Here is a 17956-nt window from a genome sequence, read left to right as displayed (position 1 = left end):
GGGTGGGTGTGGGAGTGTGTATGTATGGGTGTGTGTGTGCATGTGTGGTAGGGGCTGTGTGTGCATGCGCCTGAGGTGTGTGGCTAAAGGTATGGGGGGATGTGTGTATGGGTGTGTGTGTATGTGGATGTGTATATGTATGGGGTGCACATGGGGGTGTGTGTGCGTGTATGGGGGGATCTGTGTGTGTATGGGGTGTGTGTGTTTGGAGAGGTGTATAGGGGGCGAGTGTGTGGAGTGTGAGTGTGCACGTGTGTCTGGGTGGCGGTGTCTGGGTGTGTATATGTGTATCTGGATGTGTAGGGGTGTGTGTGTAGGGGGATGTCTGAGTGTGCATGTGTGTGTGGGTGTTTGGGTGAGGGTGTGTGTAGGTGTGCCTGTGCATGTAAAGGTGAGGTGAGTGGGTGTATGCGGGGTGTGGATGTGTGTGGGAGGTGTGTATAGGGGGGCAGGTGGGGGTATGGGCAGGTGGGTTGGTGTGTGTGGGATTTTGGGTGTGGGGGGAGTGTGTGTGTGTGTGTAATGAGAGTTTGCGAGAGTGTGCACATGCTTGGGTCCCTGTGGGAGTGTGTCAGTGGTGGGTGGATGGGTGTATATGTGTGTCCGTGTGTATGTATTTGTCCATGTCTGTGTCTGGGTGGGGGTGTGTACATATGTGTGTGTGCATGTGTGCGGATGTGTGGGTGCATGTGCATGTGTCTGGGTGGGAGTAGGGGTGTGTGTGTGTGTGTGAGTGTCTATGTATATATGTGTGTGGGTGTGTTGGTGGGGGTGTCCAGGTGGGTGGGTGTCTAGGGGAGGGATTGGGGGTGTGGGTGTGCAGGTGTGTGTGTGTGTGCTTGTGTGTGCCTGGGTGCATGGGAGTGTGGATGCGTGAGGGATGCAAGTGTGTGTGTCTGTGTGTTTGTGCAGATATGGGGATGTCTGTATATAACTGTGTGTGTGCATATGGGTGCATGTGTGCATATGGGGATGTCTCTATCTGCGCGTCGGTGGGCACGTGGGGGTGCATGTGTGTGGGTGCAGGTCAGGGTGTGTATGTGTTTCTGGGTGTACGGGGTGTATGCATGAGGGAAGTGTGTGGGGGGGTGAGTGCTTCGGGGGCACATCTGTGCATGTATATGTGTGTTTGTATTAATGTACATGTGGGTCTGGGGGGGTCTGGGTGCAGGGCTGGGGGTGGTGTGTGTGTGTGCACATGCGTGTGTGCATATGTGCCTGTGGGTATATATACATGTGTGTGGGTGTGAGTGTATTAACATGTGAGTGTGTGTCTGGGTGTGGAGGGTGTGAATACGTGTTCATGTGTGTACATGTGTCTTTATGTATATGTGTCTGGGGGTGCATCTGTGCATATGTGTGTGTGTGTCTGCATGTGTGGTTGGGAGTGTGTCTGGGTACGGGGGTGTATACATGTTGGGGTGTGTGTATATGTGTGCGTGTATAAAAAAAATCTTTTCACAGATGAGGAAAAATATATCAAAGTTCCTACCTACTTACTCTCTTTAGGAAAGCAGAATTAGGTTTTAATGTTCTTCTTGTATGTTATATTAGCTAGGTATAGTCATTTAACATTTTGTACCCGAGTACAGAAATTCTGATTTTGCTGTCCTGGTGGATGAAACGACACAAATGAAAGTCCTGTGGGGTCAGGAATTCTAGGAATAGTTTATTTTGTTTTCATATGCACTTTGGCGCAGTGAACTGCTGTGCATCTGTTTCAAGCACACAGATCAAAGGGCCATGCAGCCTCCAGGGTAGGCTCTTGAATGCTGTATTTCCCATTCTTCTCCTGTAACGTAAGCGGAAGTATATCCATCATATAACATAAATGCATTATTTCACTATGATGCCTAATATGATAAAGAACACTTGTATCTTGGGTATGTGGTGTCAGAGAAGCTGCAGGGTTTTTCAGTCGGAAGATGGCCTGGGCAGACGATCTGAAAAATCTGCATGGTTTGTAGCTCTCTCCCTGTCCCTGTTTGAGGGATCTTAGGGGAAGAGAGCATTAGGAAATATTTCTAGACAGTTGTTTGTCCTTATATGCTGGATATTCCTCCTGTGTATGATATACTGCAGGTATATGTAGAAACATATCTGATTCCTGATTTTGAATTACATCTGACTATTCCAATGCTTGCTAACATCAGTCTTTTCTAATACTTCTTCAAGATGCCTGCTGCCTGTGATTCAGTGCTTGAAGATATTGAGGATATTGTGTCAGCACAAGATTTGAAACCACATGAGCGACAGTCTGTGAGAAAGAATGTTTTTCCAAAAGTGCGGAAACGCAGTTCACACAAAAATATCCAGACAGATGATGATCCCCCAAGTGACAGGTAAATTCTTCAATCAACCTATTCTTGCTTCTTCTCTCAAATCTCATGTGTGCTATCAACTTCTAAAAATAAGGTGGAACTTCTTATTACCTCATAATGTAAAATCTGAATAGAAGTTAAAAATTGATAAAATAGTGTCTATAAAATATAGTGATGACTGAGTAATAATAAAAAAACGTTACTTGTTCTAGACAAACTTTGTGTAGAGATCAGTTATGATTTAAGATACTGATTAATGAAGTAATCAGACTGGAAAAATAGCTCCTGTTACTTTTTAGAGAAAGCTTGTAGTGTAAAGCACTTCTGAAAAACTGTGTGCTTCATCTTTAGTACATAAGTGGAAGCTGAGCTCTTCAAAGTGCAGTCCTGGAGTGCCTTTTTGGAGGTGTGGGATGAGAAATAAAAACAAAATTCTGAGAGTGACGATATTGATGCCTGTTTCGCAATACATATTTGAGCCAATTTTGTCTTTGAAAAGTACATTTTTCTCTCTGGGAAGAGAGGGGATCTGGGGAAGAAATTAAGTCTGTTAGTATTAAAATTGAACCTGAAATTGGAAACTTGAATGTGGTCAGAATAGATGCTTTGTATCGCTTAGAAAGAACCCTGTACCCATTCTAAGACTTAACTGTTTAATCAAGCCCAAATTTAAGAAAGTGTCTGAAATGTTTTTTGGTCGTCTTGGAGAAGGTGGATACTATGCAAGTAGTAAACTTCAGCTTCAGCCTTTTAGCAAAGGTCTGGAGTAATTCAGAATAATCACCACATATAAGAGGTGAAATAAAACAACCCCCCTCTTGGTATCTTTAAAATTGAAAAGCACTTTTCTGTTTAAAAACAAAAAAARCCCCCAAACTTGTAATAACTGGAAACAATTGGAGAGAGAGTTGCTAAGAAGTTGACAATCCTAATGGAACTGTACTTTTTGTTTGTACATGCTGCAAGTGGTATAGTGAAACTTCTTTTGAAAGCATTGTTTTTCTTCAGTGGAAATAGTATGCAATAACTAGGGAACATGTCTTTCCATTTTTTTTTTGTTTGTTTGTTTTTGTGACAAACATAACACTCGACTTTCTGCTGCAGTGGAATTGATTAAGTATAGCTGAACTCAGTTATTGATTCTGGTTTCTACTGAGGTTCAGAGATCTAGGTTTTTGTTCCCTATTAATTTCAAGTTGGTATATAAAATTTTCTCTCATTAGAAAAATAAAAAGAAAGTATGTCTGGAATGCACAGAAAAAATCAATTTTGGAGTTTGTGTTGTTTAAAAGAAATTTTATATGTAACAAAAGACTTTATTATAAAGAGGTCTTTGTAGTATTAGTTTCATTGGAAGTGTGATTCCCCATAAAAATGCCCCAAATACATTGGCTATATTTTAGCAGTTTTGCTCCAACAAAAAGCATTGAATGCGTGTCATTTAGGCAATAGGAGACCTAAACACTGCATGTTTACGCACATCTGCTTAACAATCTTTAGTCTTCTGTCAACAGATTCTTATTTCTAGCTAGGGGAAATATCCTTTAAAACAAAAAAAGTGTGGACAGGGCAAAAGAAATTGCCCGATTTGGCATTCTTGTACTGGCATCTTTAGCTCATTGGCACAGTTATTCTGGAAGTTTCAATGGGAGCTTCTTGTAGAATATTTTTCTTGTTGGTTTTTAAACTGTTGCGCTCTCTAGCTCAGCAGTACAAATCTGTTGTGCTGCCTCTGTAGCTGTGAAAGGTTGGAGTGTGAGCTCTCAGACGTTACTGCAGTTGGTGGCTGGCTTTAGTTAAGGATTCAAAAAGGAGACTCATAAGGAGGGAGCTACACTGCATGGGTGCAATAATATCAAAAGGTTTCGATTTAGCTCTAACAGTTTGTTTGCAGATGGCCTGGTTTCATTGCAGTCACTTGGAGGTCGTTTGTTAATGATATAATAATTTTCAGAAAGCTAGAGTTTTAGTAATTTTTTTTTACATAACTACAGTGTACTGAATCTTCTCTTATCCTGCTGCCCTTGTACCTTCCCCTTCTAAAGCTCTTTTCTTACCACTGTACTAAAATCACATAATCACAACTTTCTTCCCTATCTGTTTTGGGGTTATTACTGTTTGTATTGCTTATTATGTATTTGAAGAATTACAATTAATTGGGTCTCTCCAGGGGGCTGAAAGATGAAGCTTGTTTGTCTTTCATTTGCCTTCTTAATTCATTTTACTTAACAGCATTATTCCCGGTGCTCAGAAAATCTGGATTCGTACATGGGGATGTTCTCACAATAATTCGGATGGTGAATATATGGCTGGACAGCTAGCTGCCTATGGATACAAAATTACAGGTAAAAATATAAGCCACGTCGCGTAATTCAGTTCTGCTGGGTGAATGTTCAGAACTTTCAAGCTTTCATCAATTTTTTTTTAATCTGAAATACATTTTGTTAAATCCCCATTTGATCTCTTTCTCTGCATGTTAGTTTAGTGTAAGTAGAAAATGTTATTCACAAGTTACTTAGTGTTGTGAAATGAGTGTATGGACAAAAACCACGATGCACTTCTGATCTAAGACATCAGGTTGACACCTATGGATAAACTTAATCAGTTCTAGTATGACTTCTTAAATTAAAGTGAATTCTAATGCAGTTCTAAAAGCTAAGTTAAACTTGTGTGTTATTTGGGTCTTTAACATCCTTTGACTACAATTTCAATCATTAGGAAATTCTTGGCTTATTTTTATTTTTACAAACACTAGAGAAAACACATTCCCTCTGGAATCTTGAATGGCAAGTTTTAAAATAAATGTTTGCATGTGTTTCTGTTGTAAAATCCATCTTCAGGAAACTTCTTCCAGGCACTACCATCTATAGTATTAAAAAATTTGCTTGCAGCAAATCATCATGTTGGGGGGGGGTGATATAGTTGATCAACTTTGGGAATATTACCTGTCTCCCTCTTTGTTTTCTTACTGAGTGGACAGTTTCTCTGTGATATGTAAACAGGGAACTCTTCTTCAGTGACAAAAAGACAACCTCGTTTCTTATCGAATTGTGCTGCTGCTTTGGCAACTTAAGACCCAAGAGGGAAGTACTGTTTCCATCTTCACTGGAGAAGAATGGTATCCTGTCACCATCCTGTATTATGATGCTTCTGATTTGAGGTTGAGGAAGTGAAGTGTTTTCCTGGGACTAAGTAGAATGATAGTTTAGAAGATGAGTGGTTTCAGAACAGTTATGTTCTTCTGGCAGGGCAGCCACCTAATAGACCTCATGTAGAATGCAGTGCTTTTTGTGGGGGTTCTGCTTGTTGAACCTAATTGAAAAGTCTGAAAGAGAGTGAAGGGAAGAGATTTCAATTCCCAGGCGGAATCTAACTGGTGATCTGATTGTGTCAATGGAACCCAAGTGGGATAGAGAGGGAGTATTTTGTCATTTAATGAGGTGTTTGCTGCTGGAGCGGAGTTGAATTACTCCACTTGAATAACTCCTTTGTTTTTGAAGGGATGGTGAATATGATGGAGGTGGAATGGTATGGGATTGTATCCTGTAGATTCAAAAGAACTGAAAATAGTATTTCTCCTTTTCTGTGAAGAGTTTAAAACACTCCTCTTCCTCCAACCTTCTTCCTACCTCCTCAAAGAAAAAAAGACTTGGGGTTATGCTGGCCACATTATTTCTCCTTAATACAAAAAAGTGTTGAAAGAAAAGCTGTAGAAAGCTGCAAACACAAATTCATGTCATATTTCAACAGGGAATTATTATCTGAGTACTTTTGTATGGCTTATGACTAGTCAAAAGTCTAAATGTAAATCTGATTTTATTTATTGATTCAAGGTTTTGTGTCGTGCTTTTAAATTTGCTGCCTGCTTTTAATGAAAGAATGTGAAGTTGTCTTTTCTGACACTCTTTTCACTAGAAATGTTTTATTCTTGAATTTATAATTTTTTTTTCTTGAAGAACTTGTGTCATCCTTCAGCAGCAACATCACATTTTCCTTTTCTTGCAGTTGATCTTTCTGTATTTTTCTAAAAACTATTTCATCTAGAAATGAGATGCTGAATTTTTCGAGCATTGAACTATTTTAGGGGAGCAAGGCAATTCTTTAGTCACTGGTTTAAGTCTGAAGTAGGTATGCTGTCTTTGCAGACAAGTAGAGTGGTAGTCCAGAAATACTTATTTACGGTAGCTATTTCTGTAAGACTACAAATGAGTTACTACTTTGCCTTGTTATGGCTGTCTTAGATTAAGCTTCTTTTTACCTTAAGGTTTAGAGTATTTTATTTCTCCAGTGCATAGCGTACTAGAAGCTACTTGTATTTCTGTATGCGTGTCAGGATTTAAATGCCTGTCCTGCACTGTTAGAATTCTACTGGGAGTAATGCAGGAAAGATGGGGGGGAAGGAACTCCCTGAAATTTTTTCTACTTTCTCTTATTTCAAAATTGTTTACAGCTTTGAAACAGAAATAGATCTATATGTAGGATCTCAGTATGAGAACTAAAAACTTAATAAAAGTTGCAGTAGTTGGGACAGGAATACTTATAGAGTAATTCTGGTAATAGTATATGAAGACTGACTGCTAGTTTCTGGTCATTACTAAACTGATCTCAGATTTAGTCTCTATGTATTTATATATGTGTGTGTGTGTATTATTTTATATATTTATCATATATAATATGTGTAGGACAGTGCTAAAGTGGTAAGCCAAAAATTACTCAGTGTAGTTTTTCCTTTATTAAATTAGGAAGCTCTTTGTTAAGCTGACCTATTTAAGGATCTCTGAAAATTGCGCTTTTGTCCAAAAGAACAAAAAAAATGGCTACAAATTCTGACTGAAGTATATTTTTAAGAATCCTTTTTCTTAATGTTCTTTTTCATCTTCATAGGCTATTTATGAAGCCAGAACTGATTACAAGTGTTGCAAGTATAATAGCTGTATGTGAGAATGTGAGGCAGTGAAGAAAGCAATTGCCTTTCTGCTGAACATAGTGATGCTTCTGGTGACAAATGTGTATGAAACAGTGTCTGCTCCATTACTCTTTGGATTACTGGTAATGTCCCTCAGGGTTTTATTCTAAGACTGATGCTGTTTAATCTCTTTAATATACCTGGGTGACAGGATGTAATGTTCCTTCAGCAAGTTTTCAGATTATGCTAAACTGGAGAAAGTGATTGATAGGCTGGAAACTTAGTGCTGCTATTCTGAGGGACCTCGACAGCCTGGACAGCAGGGCTAACAGACCCCATGATGTTCAACAAAGGTGAATGCAGAATGCTGCATCTGGGATGGAATAATCCTAGGCAGTGATAAAGGGGGGGGCCGGCACACTGGCTGGAAAGCAGTTTTCCAGAAAAAGACTTTCAGGTCCAGGTAAACAAGAAGTTGAACATGAGTCAGCAATGTGCCCTTGCAGCAAAGAAGGCTCTGTTAGCGAGATTTTTTCCAGCAGGTGCAGGGGAGTGATTCCCTTGATTTGGTCCTTGTGAGACCACATCTGGAGTGCTGCATCCAGCACTTCAGCCTGTGTCTGGTTTTGGTTTTCCCAGGAAAGAAAGAGATTTATATACTGAAGTGAGCCCAGTGGAGGACCACCAGGATGATTAGGGAGGTGGAGCACACGATGTATGAGGAGAGACAGAAAGGATTGGGTTTGCTCATCTTTAAGAAGAGAAGCCTAATGGCATATCCTAGTTGTAGACAGCAATACCTAATGGGAGGGTGTAGAGAAAATGGAGTTAATCTCTTTTCAAAGATGTGCAGTGAGACAAGAGACAACGGACTTTTGTTCTTGACGAAGTGGCAGTTAGGATCACGGCATTTGGTGCATAACATATACCTTGAGCTATCCTTCCTTCAGTAGAGGAGATTCCAATATAGCACATTTCCCAGCATTTCTCTGTTCAGTCCTTTTTTAATGGAGCGTGTTAGTTTTTTGGGTTTTTTTAATAGTTTTCTGGGAAGTTCAGCTAGAATGTCAAGATGAAGGGACTTAGTCTGTTACTGTCTTGTACAGTGAAGAAATTATTCAGTAATAGTAATAATGAATATTGCTTAACATAATCCAAATATGCAAACATTTCTTTAGTATTCCCTCGTTCTTGATAATGTAGTATACAACTCTTTACCTCTAAGAAAGAAAAACATTTTCTTACCTTTGTGTCTTGCTGATGTTTTTTAGTTTGGAAGGTCTTTGATACATAATTTTCATAATAGGCCTTGTATATACATAAGTATGTGTAGCTCATTATAGGCTTTTGATTGAGATCAGCTATGAAATTATTAACCATGGGAGGGAAACAATCGGACTGAGGTGGTTAATCTGGACACCTTTCCCTGTGTGTACTCTTAACAGCTGAATTTTTAAGCAGTCCTTGAAAACAGAACTTGTAGCTGCTTTATGGTAGGTCATGTCTTAGAGGACAAGCCTTGAAATTGAGCTTCCTTATGTTAAACTACAGAAAAGATATGCAAATAAGAAATTCTTGTCTTGTAAGAGTTGATTTCTAAGAGCTGATGCCTCAGTTTACTGATAGAATTTATGTTAGTTTAGTGTAAAAGTGCTAGAAACTTCAGGAAAATATTCAGTAAGGAGCCAGAGATATCATCTGATGTCAGTGTCTTGGAGAGCCATTATTTAAAATAAAAAAGTGCATTTTGATTAGCATATGTTCCCTCTCTGTCCCTGAGCTTTTGAGTTAACAATGTTTGTTGAATAAAGTTGCTGGAATAAAGTTCTGTCTTCTAGGAAATAAAATGCGACCTTTACTTACAGTTTTTGCTCCTTTGTAAGGGAAATGGTCAAGCACTGTCTCTAGTGTCTTCTAATTGCAAGAGTGAAAGAATTAGGAAGAAAAGCAGTATCAAATAGACTTGTATTGCTAACTAGAAGTTGTACTAGCATAAGTTGCCTTATAAGTTGACTTAGTCAAAACTGAACATTGATTTAATGATGTTTTCTGATTATAGAAACAATAAATTTCTATGATTTGTTGCAAAAATCTTGTTCCAGTACTGTTCCTTTCCCCTCTTTGTTGCATGGATTCTGCCCTGTTCTTGATCTGAACTTTGTTCAGGGGATGCAGAAGGTCTTTCATCTTTCATTCGTTTTGAAAATGTTCTTGTTTTACAAGCACCCTGCTGTTGCAGTAGGGAGTGGCTCTATTGACAAGTGAAAACTAAGGGTTTGGCTACAATTTTTTCACAGCAAAACAAAATCACAAACTCTCACAGAGAGAAAGTGCAGTGTAAATCTACCATGTACTGACAGCAATGCTGATTAGTATCAGGAACTGCGTCAGCCTTACAAAAGGCAAAAGGAAACCAGAAGAAGAGCTGAACCTATTTCTATATTTGCTTTTTACAATGTGAGGGTAGGTAGCTGGACAGATTATATGTACCATCCTGTGAGAATACACAGCTCCTTTATGTTAGTCTGAGCTACAAAGAACTATGTAGATGTACCGGATAGTGTCAGCATACGGCAGTATCATGGTACTTGCTCATGTTCAAGAAATAAAGCCGATGGTGTTTTTATGGGTTCTGCAGCTGGTTTTGGTTTCTTGGCAGCATGAGCTATATCATATCTATCATGACCTGGAGCATATCTATAGTTTAGATATGCCTGCAGACCTATCCGTGTGCTGCCTGTGAGATAGACCCTGGAGGAAGAAACCTTTGTGGTACAGACAACTAACGCCTGTTGTGAGAAAGGGGAACTGGGAGAGCTGGGAGATTTGCAAGACTTGGAGCCAGATGTTTGTGAAGGAAGGGAATTCGGTAGGTGTGTCACTTCACGGTACTTCTCTGAAAACTGCAACTGAGCGTGTACAAGCAGACATGGAAGGAATTGCCTTCTGAGGCAGGCGGTCTTGTCAGCATTTGTTGGCATCAGTAGGTTGCTGGCTTTGTGGAATGGGTTTTTGGCCTAACCTTCTTGAATGCATTTTGATGGGTCAGGCAGTTTGGCATGCTTGTTATCTTGTGATCATTGCTTTTGGCTTGAGGCAGTTCAGGACCAAAGCATTCCCTCCCAGTCACTGAAAAACATACCAATAAAAGAATTACAAATATTGGAACAATTATGAAGAGGAGGCAACAGCTAGTATTAATATACATTCAGAAAAACTAAGAGTAGCTGCTTATCCAAACTACATTGTTTTTTTCCAAATAGAAATATAATTAAATATTAGCATGGAACTTCTTGCTTCTGGGATTCCAGAAGCAAAAAGGGGTGGATTTGTTTGGTTGCTAATTCAGTGGGCTTGGCTTTGATTTAACAAGTAGAAACTAGGTTATTATAGCTCCTTAGCTCTACTTGCACAATTTCAGACTGATCTTTGTTCAGGCATCCTTTTTCCTATCTTGCACAATTTGTCTGAAAGTTTGTTGGATGGAAAGGCAGTCTGTCTATTTTCCATGCATTCCTTCCTGTGCCTCTTAAGTGCCTTGAAGAATTCACTCCACTACTGTGATTAAGCTACTTGTTGGCAGGACTCGTATCAGTGACACTTGCCAATTTCTTCTGAAGTTTAATATTTACAGTTCATCTTATATGCCTTACAGCTCTGAAATTCACTGTGTAGAGAATTTCTGTATGTCCCAAAAGCAAGTCTGAAATAATATTTAGAAATACTGTTAAATAAAAAAGTGTCTGATTTTTTTTCCTGCTTGTTAATTTTTGAATTAGTTGTCAGTTTTGTTTACTAGTTCATATAGCTGGGCTGTCCTTAAGAATAGCCCTCCATCTGCTGCAACACCGAACTTGAGTGGAAGAAAGAAGGAAAAAGACAAGGAAGAGCAAATTTTCTCACCTGCCTAAGAACTTATGTTGAAAAGAAGAGAGATGTAAAAGGAAGTAGAGAGTCACATCTGTGAAATGGCAAATGAGATGCTACTAACTAGTATAGAATTTAGCATTCAGAAGCATTGCCTAATGTCCATTGTGTTGTGTGAACCATACTTTCTTGGACTTTGGCTGTTCTCCTACAGATATGGTAAACATGCTACAGTATCTATTTTATTCATTTTGAGTGGAAAATGGCTAAGACTATACACACATTGATCCATGATTCATGGAATGGAATTCAGAACCTGGTGCTTTGTTTTAATTTTAAGTGTTGTTTTAAAAGTACTTTCTTACTGCACAGCAAGTTTTTTTAAATCTTTTTAGATTTTGATTTTTTTCCATTGTCCTAAGGTAGAGATATGTAATCCCTTCTTGAAGAGGATGCTGTATTCTGTTCTTTTGTTAATTTAAAATAAGCTCTCTGTGGCCTGTATACTCATTCATGAAGTTGCATTTTGACTGTGGCTTCTGCTGGTTCCTGGTGTACGCATCCAGTTGTTCAGAATCAGCAGGTGGTCTTTGCATTTTTCTCTCTCCACCCTGCTGATAACAGTTCTCTGTTGCTTCACAAGAATTACGTAAAAAAAAAAACCCTGTAGCAACTGCTGTGGAGTTTTGGTGTTGTGTGAGACATCCTCACCATGAGGCATTTCTAGTATTCTTTTCTTAAGCTGAGAGAGAAATCTTTGTTAGCTGCTCATTAAGTGCTTGATATGTAGCTTTATCATTCAGAGAATTCAGGTTTAGTCTTTGATTTTAGATTCATATTTTTCTCAGATGATTGCAGTTGCAGTCCCGATTTGGAAAAAATGTGTAATTTTTCCCCCCCAAAGTTGCAAAGAGTCTGAATAACCCCAATTACATTCTTGGAGATGAGAACCACTTCTATCATCTTTGACAACACTGCAGTTATGAAACTGTCGCTCTCTGTGAACCAGCTAAGCAGTGGAGAAAAGCTGAGCTAAGATGTAAATCCTGTATTGTTTCATCTCTCTGCTGTAGAATTCTCCCACTGTCTGTAATTTGTAGAGTCATAGTCCTGCATGACTTTGCATTGCTTACACACCTGTCTCACCACTTCTGTAAAAGATACCTTTTGCAGATTCGAACTGACTGAAAATGTGGAGTTTAAAGCTTTTGATTTTTGATGCTGAAAGAGGTAGTAAAGTAACTTATTTTGGTATCTGCGTTGTTGAAGTAAGATAACATTCTCTTCCAGTTTCAGCAATATGATCTCCTGCTTTCAGAAGTTCTAAGCTGCTGCTTCTTGTCACAGGTTTACTTTGTGTTTTGGTTCTTTGCGCTTGGGCCTGAAAATCCTGCTGTCATGTGCAGTTGCTCTGTGAATACCTGGGCTGCTCTTTTTTTGGGGTGTGTGGGGGGAGTGGTGGGGGAAGAGGTCCTGTTTTCATTTCTCAGTTCTTTCATTGCTGCTGAAATAATTGTTAGAGTTGGATAAATCAAGCACCCTCTTTCAAGGAGAAGAATGAACTCTGGTCATGTGTTCAGAATCTGAAATTTTCATAGTGAGATGGTGAAGAGATTGAGGAGAGATGATGGAATGGAACATAGAGAAGAGAAATAAAAGATGATGGTCATGGGATGGGACAGAGGGATTGCAGAAATGTAGGCATTCAGGATTCTACCGTTCCTTGGGAGGAATGCAGGTATTCCTCAGTGCAGTGGAAAGTGTTCTGTAAGGCAGTGGGTGGGATGGTGGGTCTGGAGTTGTTAAAGTGCTTTTTTGCAGCGTGAAATATCTTTTGTTAATGCAGCATCATACTGTGATTCTGTTCTGCAGCAGAGTATGTTCCCTGAGTCTCTATAAGCTAATGTATAATTGTTTTGGCAGCTGTGTATTATCGATCCTGTATTCCCTGTAAAACTTCCTAGAATGTGTGTGGCTAGAGTTCTGTTACTGATCATCTCTGACATCAACCGCAGCGCAAGATATATGATCTCTTTGCAGTGAGTTTTTCTTACTCCAGCCTCCTCACCATCAGCTTCTTATTCCCATTAAGCAAGTTTGTAGCTTTGAGGATGTTGTCCCTGTTATAGGATAGAACTCCTCCTCTGGTTCTCAAGCTGGGAAATTTTTCTGTTTGTGGGGGAAGTAGAAATAACTGGACTTTTTTCCTCATAACAGCTTCCTGTATCACTGCCCTTGGAGCTCAATCACTGGATAAGCGTATGCTGTTTTCTTTATCCCACTCAAAATTAAAATGGTGTGCCTGTTTTACACTCCATTGAAATTGAACTGATTTCTTTTTTTACTTTAGTGTTTGTTTCTTTCGCAGTCACAAAGAGCTGGAATCTGAAAGTTGGGAGCAGGCCTGAGAGCCTAAAATACTTATGTGCACAGTGTGACTAATGACAGYATTGTCAGTGCTTGACATATTGACAGTGCTTATATAGGTAAATTTTAGCATGCATACATGTTTAGGGTTAATTCTCTTAGTGGCAAAGCAATTGCCTGCAGACTCTAATCGTTGTGCAATAGGATTTAGTTCTAGCAGTGCTGAACTTCTTATAATACGGAAGAATGAATTTGAAAAGGATTAAACCATGAAAAGTAAATTTCAACTTCTGGTAACTTGAATCCTTGTAACTGGAAAGTGTCCTTGTTGTACTTGGGTAAGCAATCGGTAAATGAAACATAAGTAGCACTGATTAAGTGAGTTCAGTATAGTTGTACAGGTGATGTAGAGCTTGGTAGAGCGTTCTACTCATGTTAGTTTCACGTATCTCATGGTTCTCCATATGTAAGTTTTAATTTATAAAAGACAAAAAAAAAAGCTAGTGTGAGAAGAGGCCAAATTTTTATAACTTGAAGATGTTCTTAATATTCTCAGAGGTGGGAGCAAGATCATATTTTGATAATAGTATTTGTAGGAGCACCTGAAAAAGTTTTGCTTTTTTTATTATAGGTGACTCAGGAATAATGGAGGAGAGTTAATGTTTACTGTAGGTTCTTGCTATAGTTGGGTTACAGTTTAATTTGCTAGTGAAGATGAAGTTTTAGCTGCAAGTTCCTTATTTTTAAGAAATTGCTGATTAGTGCAAAGCTCTCTAAATTTACTGTGATCAGATAATGCTGGGCAACTGTTGAATGAAGATGCCTTCAGTATATTTTGGGATCACGTTCCCTGATAATTACAGTGCTAGACTCTGGGTGTGAGTTGCTGTTGCTTTCCATTACTTTGTGGAGGCAAGGTAGCCTATTGAGGTAGTTTCTGGCTTGTTGCTGGTAAGAATTCCAAACGGAGCACAACTTATCTTTGGGGGATATTGTTCTGCTGAATAATATGCTTGACAGAACAGTGTTTGTTAGGTTCTGATTAAGATAAGAGAGGTAAAGAATAAAGTGAAAATCAGGAAAGCTTTTTTTTTTTTTTTTTTAACTGGACTCTATCTCCAAATATGGACCATGAACCTATATTGTGCTTTTTCTGCCAGGCCTAAGACTGTATTAATAGACAAGACAGCTCTGTGATTATGGACACTGGAGGATAACAAGACTGACTGGAAAAAGTAAAAATTGACTAATTAGATCTGAGAGACAAACTGGTTTTTTTTTGTTTTTTGTTTTGTTCCTCACTGGTAGGAGCAAATAAAGTACTTCTTTTTTCTTTTTCTTTTCCTCTCCCTGCCAAACAGAGGTGAATATAATTTCTGTTCCCCTAGTGGTTTTTCATGGCCAACTGCGGATATGTTTATGTGATCCTGGATAATTTCTGATGCTCCCAGGTCTACAAAAAGGGTATAGTCACTGAGCAAAACAGCAAAAAGGCATGTAGATGTTTTTTTTTCTCTCTCAAAATCCCATCCTTGAAGAGCATTTTCTGTTATCTTAGACAGATTCTCTTTTGCTCTTCATGTATACTTTTTCCCATTTCTTATCACAGAATGGTTGAGGTTGGAAGGGACCTCTGGAGATCAGCTAGTCCAACCCCCCTGCTCAAGCAGGGTCATCCTGAGCATGTTGCCCAGGACTGTGTCCAGATGGCTTTTGAATATCTCCAAGGAAGGAGACTCCACAACCTCTCTGGGCAACCTGTGCCAGTGCTCTGTCACCCTCATAGTAAAAAAATAAATAAATCAAAAATAAATAAAAAAGGTTTTTCCTCATGTTCAGACAGACCTTCCTGTGTTTCAGTTTGGGCCTGTTGCCTCGCGTCCTGTCACCAGGCACCACTGAGAAGAGTCTAGCTCCATCCTCTCGACACCCTCCCTTCAGATACTTGTACACATGTTGATAAGATCCCCCCTCAGCCTTCTCTTCTCCAGGCTGAACAGGCCCAGCTYTCTCAGCCTTTCCTCATAAGAGAGATGCTCCAGTCCCCTAATCATCTTTGTAGCCCTTCGCTGGACTTGCTCCAGTAGTGCCACATCCCTCTTGTACTGGGGAGCCCAGAACTGGACGCAGTACTCCAGATGTGGCCTCAGCAGGGCTGAGTAGAGGGGGAGGATCACCTCCCTCGACCTGCTGGCAACACTCTTCCTGATGCASCCCAGGAYACCATTGGCCTTCTTGGCCACAAGGGCACATTGCTGCCTCATGCTTAACTTGGTGTCCACCAGGACTACCAGGTCCTTCTTGGCAGAGCTGCTTTCCAGCAGGTCAACCCCCAACCTGTACTGGTGCAGGGGGTTATTCTTCTGTAGGTGCAGGACCCTGCACTTGCCTTTGCTGAACTTCATGAGGTTCCCCTCTGCCCACCTCTCCAGCCTGTTGAGGTCTCTCTGAATGGCAGCACAGCCCTCTGGGGTACTGGTCACTCCTCCCAGTTTTGTATCATCAGCAAACTTGCTGAGGGTGCACTCTGTCCCTTCATCCAGGTCATTGATGAATTGTGATGCATTATGATGCAGTGTAGCATCCTAAACTCTTTCTCAAGGCCTGCTTGGCATGGCATAACCTCAGACATATCCTGCAACTTTTTCAGCTGAAGTCAGTTCAAAATTCATGGGTGTTCGATATTAAAGTTACAAGCCTTTTGAGGTAAGGGTTAATGCTATATTACTCGGAGCCAACAGATGGCAGCATTGGATAAATAATGCAGTCCTGGGTGGCGTGACAATACCATAAGTTCTGTATCTTGGTAGCTATTTTTTTTTTAATCAGTCAGTCAGACAGTTAACCTTTTGATTACTGTTGACCTGTACGCCTGATTTAATTTAGGGCTACATTATTATTATTATTAAATTTAAAATACAGTCATTTGCATTCAATAAAATTTGCTCTAATTTAAGATATTTGCTATCTTACTATTCTGATCTTTATGTATAAACATTTAGCTGGTAACTTTGCTATTGAGTGTTGGCGAGGCCTCTCTATTTGTCACGCTGTCATTTTATCTCAGAGATACCACTTAGTTAGATTTTTGTGTTGGATCTCATTAGTTTTAGTTCCTATAACGAGTGGTTATTATGGGTTTGGGATTCATAAAACACTAACTTGCTAAATTCACTTTTTTTAAGGAACTATTCCATTTAGAAAGCCCTTTCTGCTTGATGTTTGTTGGTTTAAGGGGATTAGTTTAATTTATATATAAGGTCTCTTATTTGAAACATTCATGGAGGATTTTGCGTATAATGAGCAATATGACCCCATGCTTATTAAGGAGTAAGCAGGAAGGATGTATGTTGAGGAATGATTTTAATTTATTTTAATGACCTCATGTTAACTTTCTGATAGTGTTTATCACACTAAGACACTGAAAATTGTAGAGACTACTGAATGAGTGCTATCGTTGAAATGGAAGGGTAAAGTATAGCTAAAACCCTGAATTCAGCCAATAGTGCAAAGGCGGATCATATTCAGGTTGGAGATTAGTAATTAATTATGTTACAGTTTAATGGTAGCATTTCAGGTGGATTGTTACTGTGGTCATAAGTGCAATCCTATACTAAGTTTCCCAGACTTGGTCTTCCATTCGTTCATGTAAATTCTAAATAATGTGTAGGCTCTGATTTAATGCTGATTTAGAAGGGAGAGTGCCACTTGCTAAATTAACATCCTAAGATGAAGGTGGGTGAGGCCTATTTAATTGTGAATTTTGTATAATTAATTTGGGCTATGTGCGAATATATTTTTATTTGACATAGGTGAGCATATGACTTTGCTTGAGTTTATATAAGCCAGAATTTCCTGAAGATAAATTTTCTTTCTTCCTCTGCAAAATAAATTGTTTACATTTAGTTTCATAGAATCTTTTATTGTGAATGATGTTTGAAATAGTGGAGAAGAGCAAACTGGCCAAAAGCAATCTTTCCTTGGTACATGCTGGGAGCAGTAGAGCTATGCACTGAAAAGCCTCTGAGTCTGTAGGGAAGGAACTTTGTGCTAGTGCAATGACATTGTGCCACAATCCAAAGCAAAACTGGAGCAGCTTCCCATGTTATTTGTATCCTCCTTAGGTGAAATGGAATAACTGTTGAATTTTCAGTCTTTCTGTGCTTCCTTGTTGCATCGCTACACACAAAAGCCTATTTTGAAATTAATTAGGTGATGCACAGGGTCTTAATCTTTCACAGAAACTCAGGAATTCTGTGGTCTCTGCAACACTGGAGATAGAGGCACCCTTCACCCCAAGAGATGCGATAAACATCTTCAGTCATACAGTATGATAAAGCTGTATTTGAGAATGTATTTAATCTTCTCATAACCCATTGTATTTCTGTTGTCTTGGGAAATTTCATACTTCTCATCCTTTCCAGTTTCTGTGACTTTTTTTGTTTGCGCTCATTTCAAACATCAGTGGAAAGTAGGATAGATGCTGTGACCAGCC

At 39.3% G+C, this 17956-nt stretch overlaps 1 protein-coding gene across 8 annotated transcripts in view; it reads left to right on the top strand.

Moving 5' to 3' along the window:
- Nucleotides 1-17956, top strand: part of CDKAL1 (CDK5 regulatory subunit associated protein 1 like 1) — a 104199-nt gene that overhangs the window by 9309 nt on the left and 76934 nt on the right. For all 8 annotated transcript variants that reach the window (XM_026059524.1, XM_026059521.1, XM_026059522.1 and 5 more), the window contains 2 exons: nt 2176-2342; nt 4554-4666. In XM_026059524.1, the coding sequence (XP_025915309.1) occupies nt 2176-2342; nt 4554-4666 (280 nt within the window). The remainder of the gene's footprint in view (nt 1-2175; nt 2343-4553; nt 4667-17956) is intronic.

Source organism: Apteryx rowi, unplaced genomic scaffold (genome assembly GCF_003343035.1).
Source record: "Apteryx rowi isolate R43461 unplaced genomic scaffold, aptRow1 scaffold_159, whole genome shotgun sequence".
In the NCBI taxonomy this organism is placed as follows: Eukaryota; Metazoa; Chordata; class Aves; order Apterygiformes; family Apterygidae; genus Apteryx; species Apteryx rowi.
Note: the sequence above shows the minus strand (reverse complement) of the source record. Positions and strands in the feature narration are given on the sequence as shown.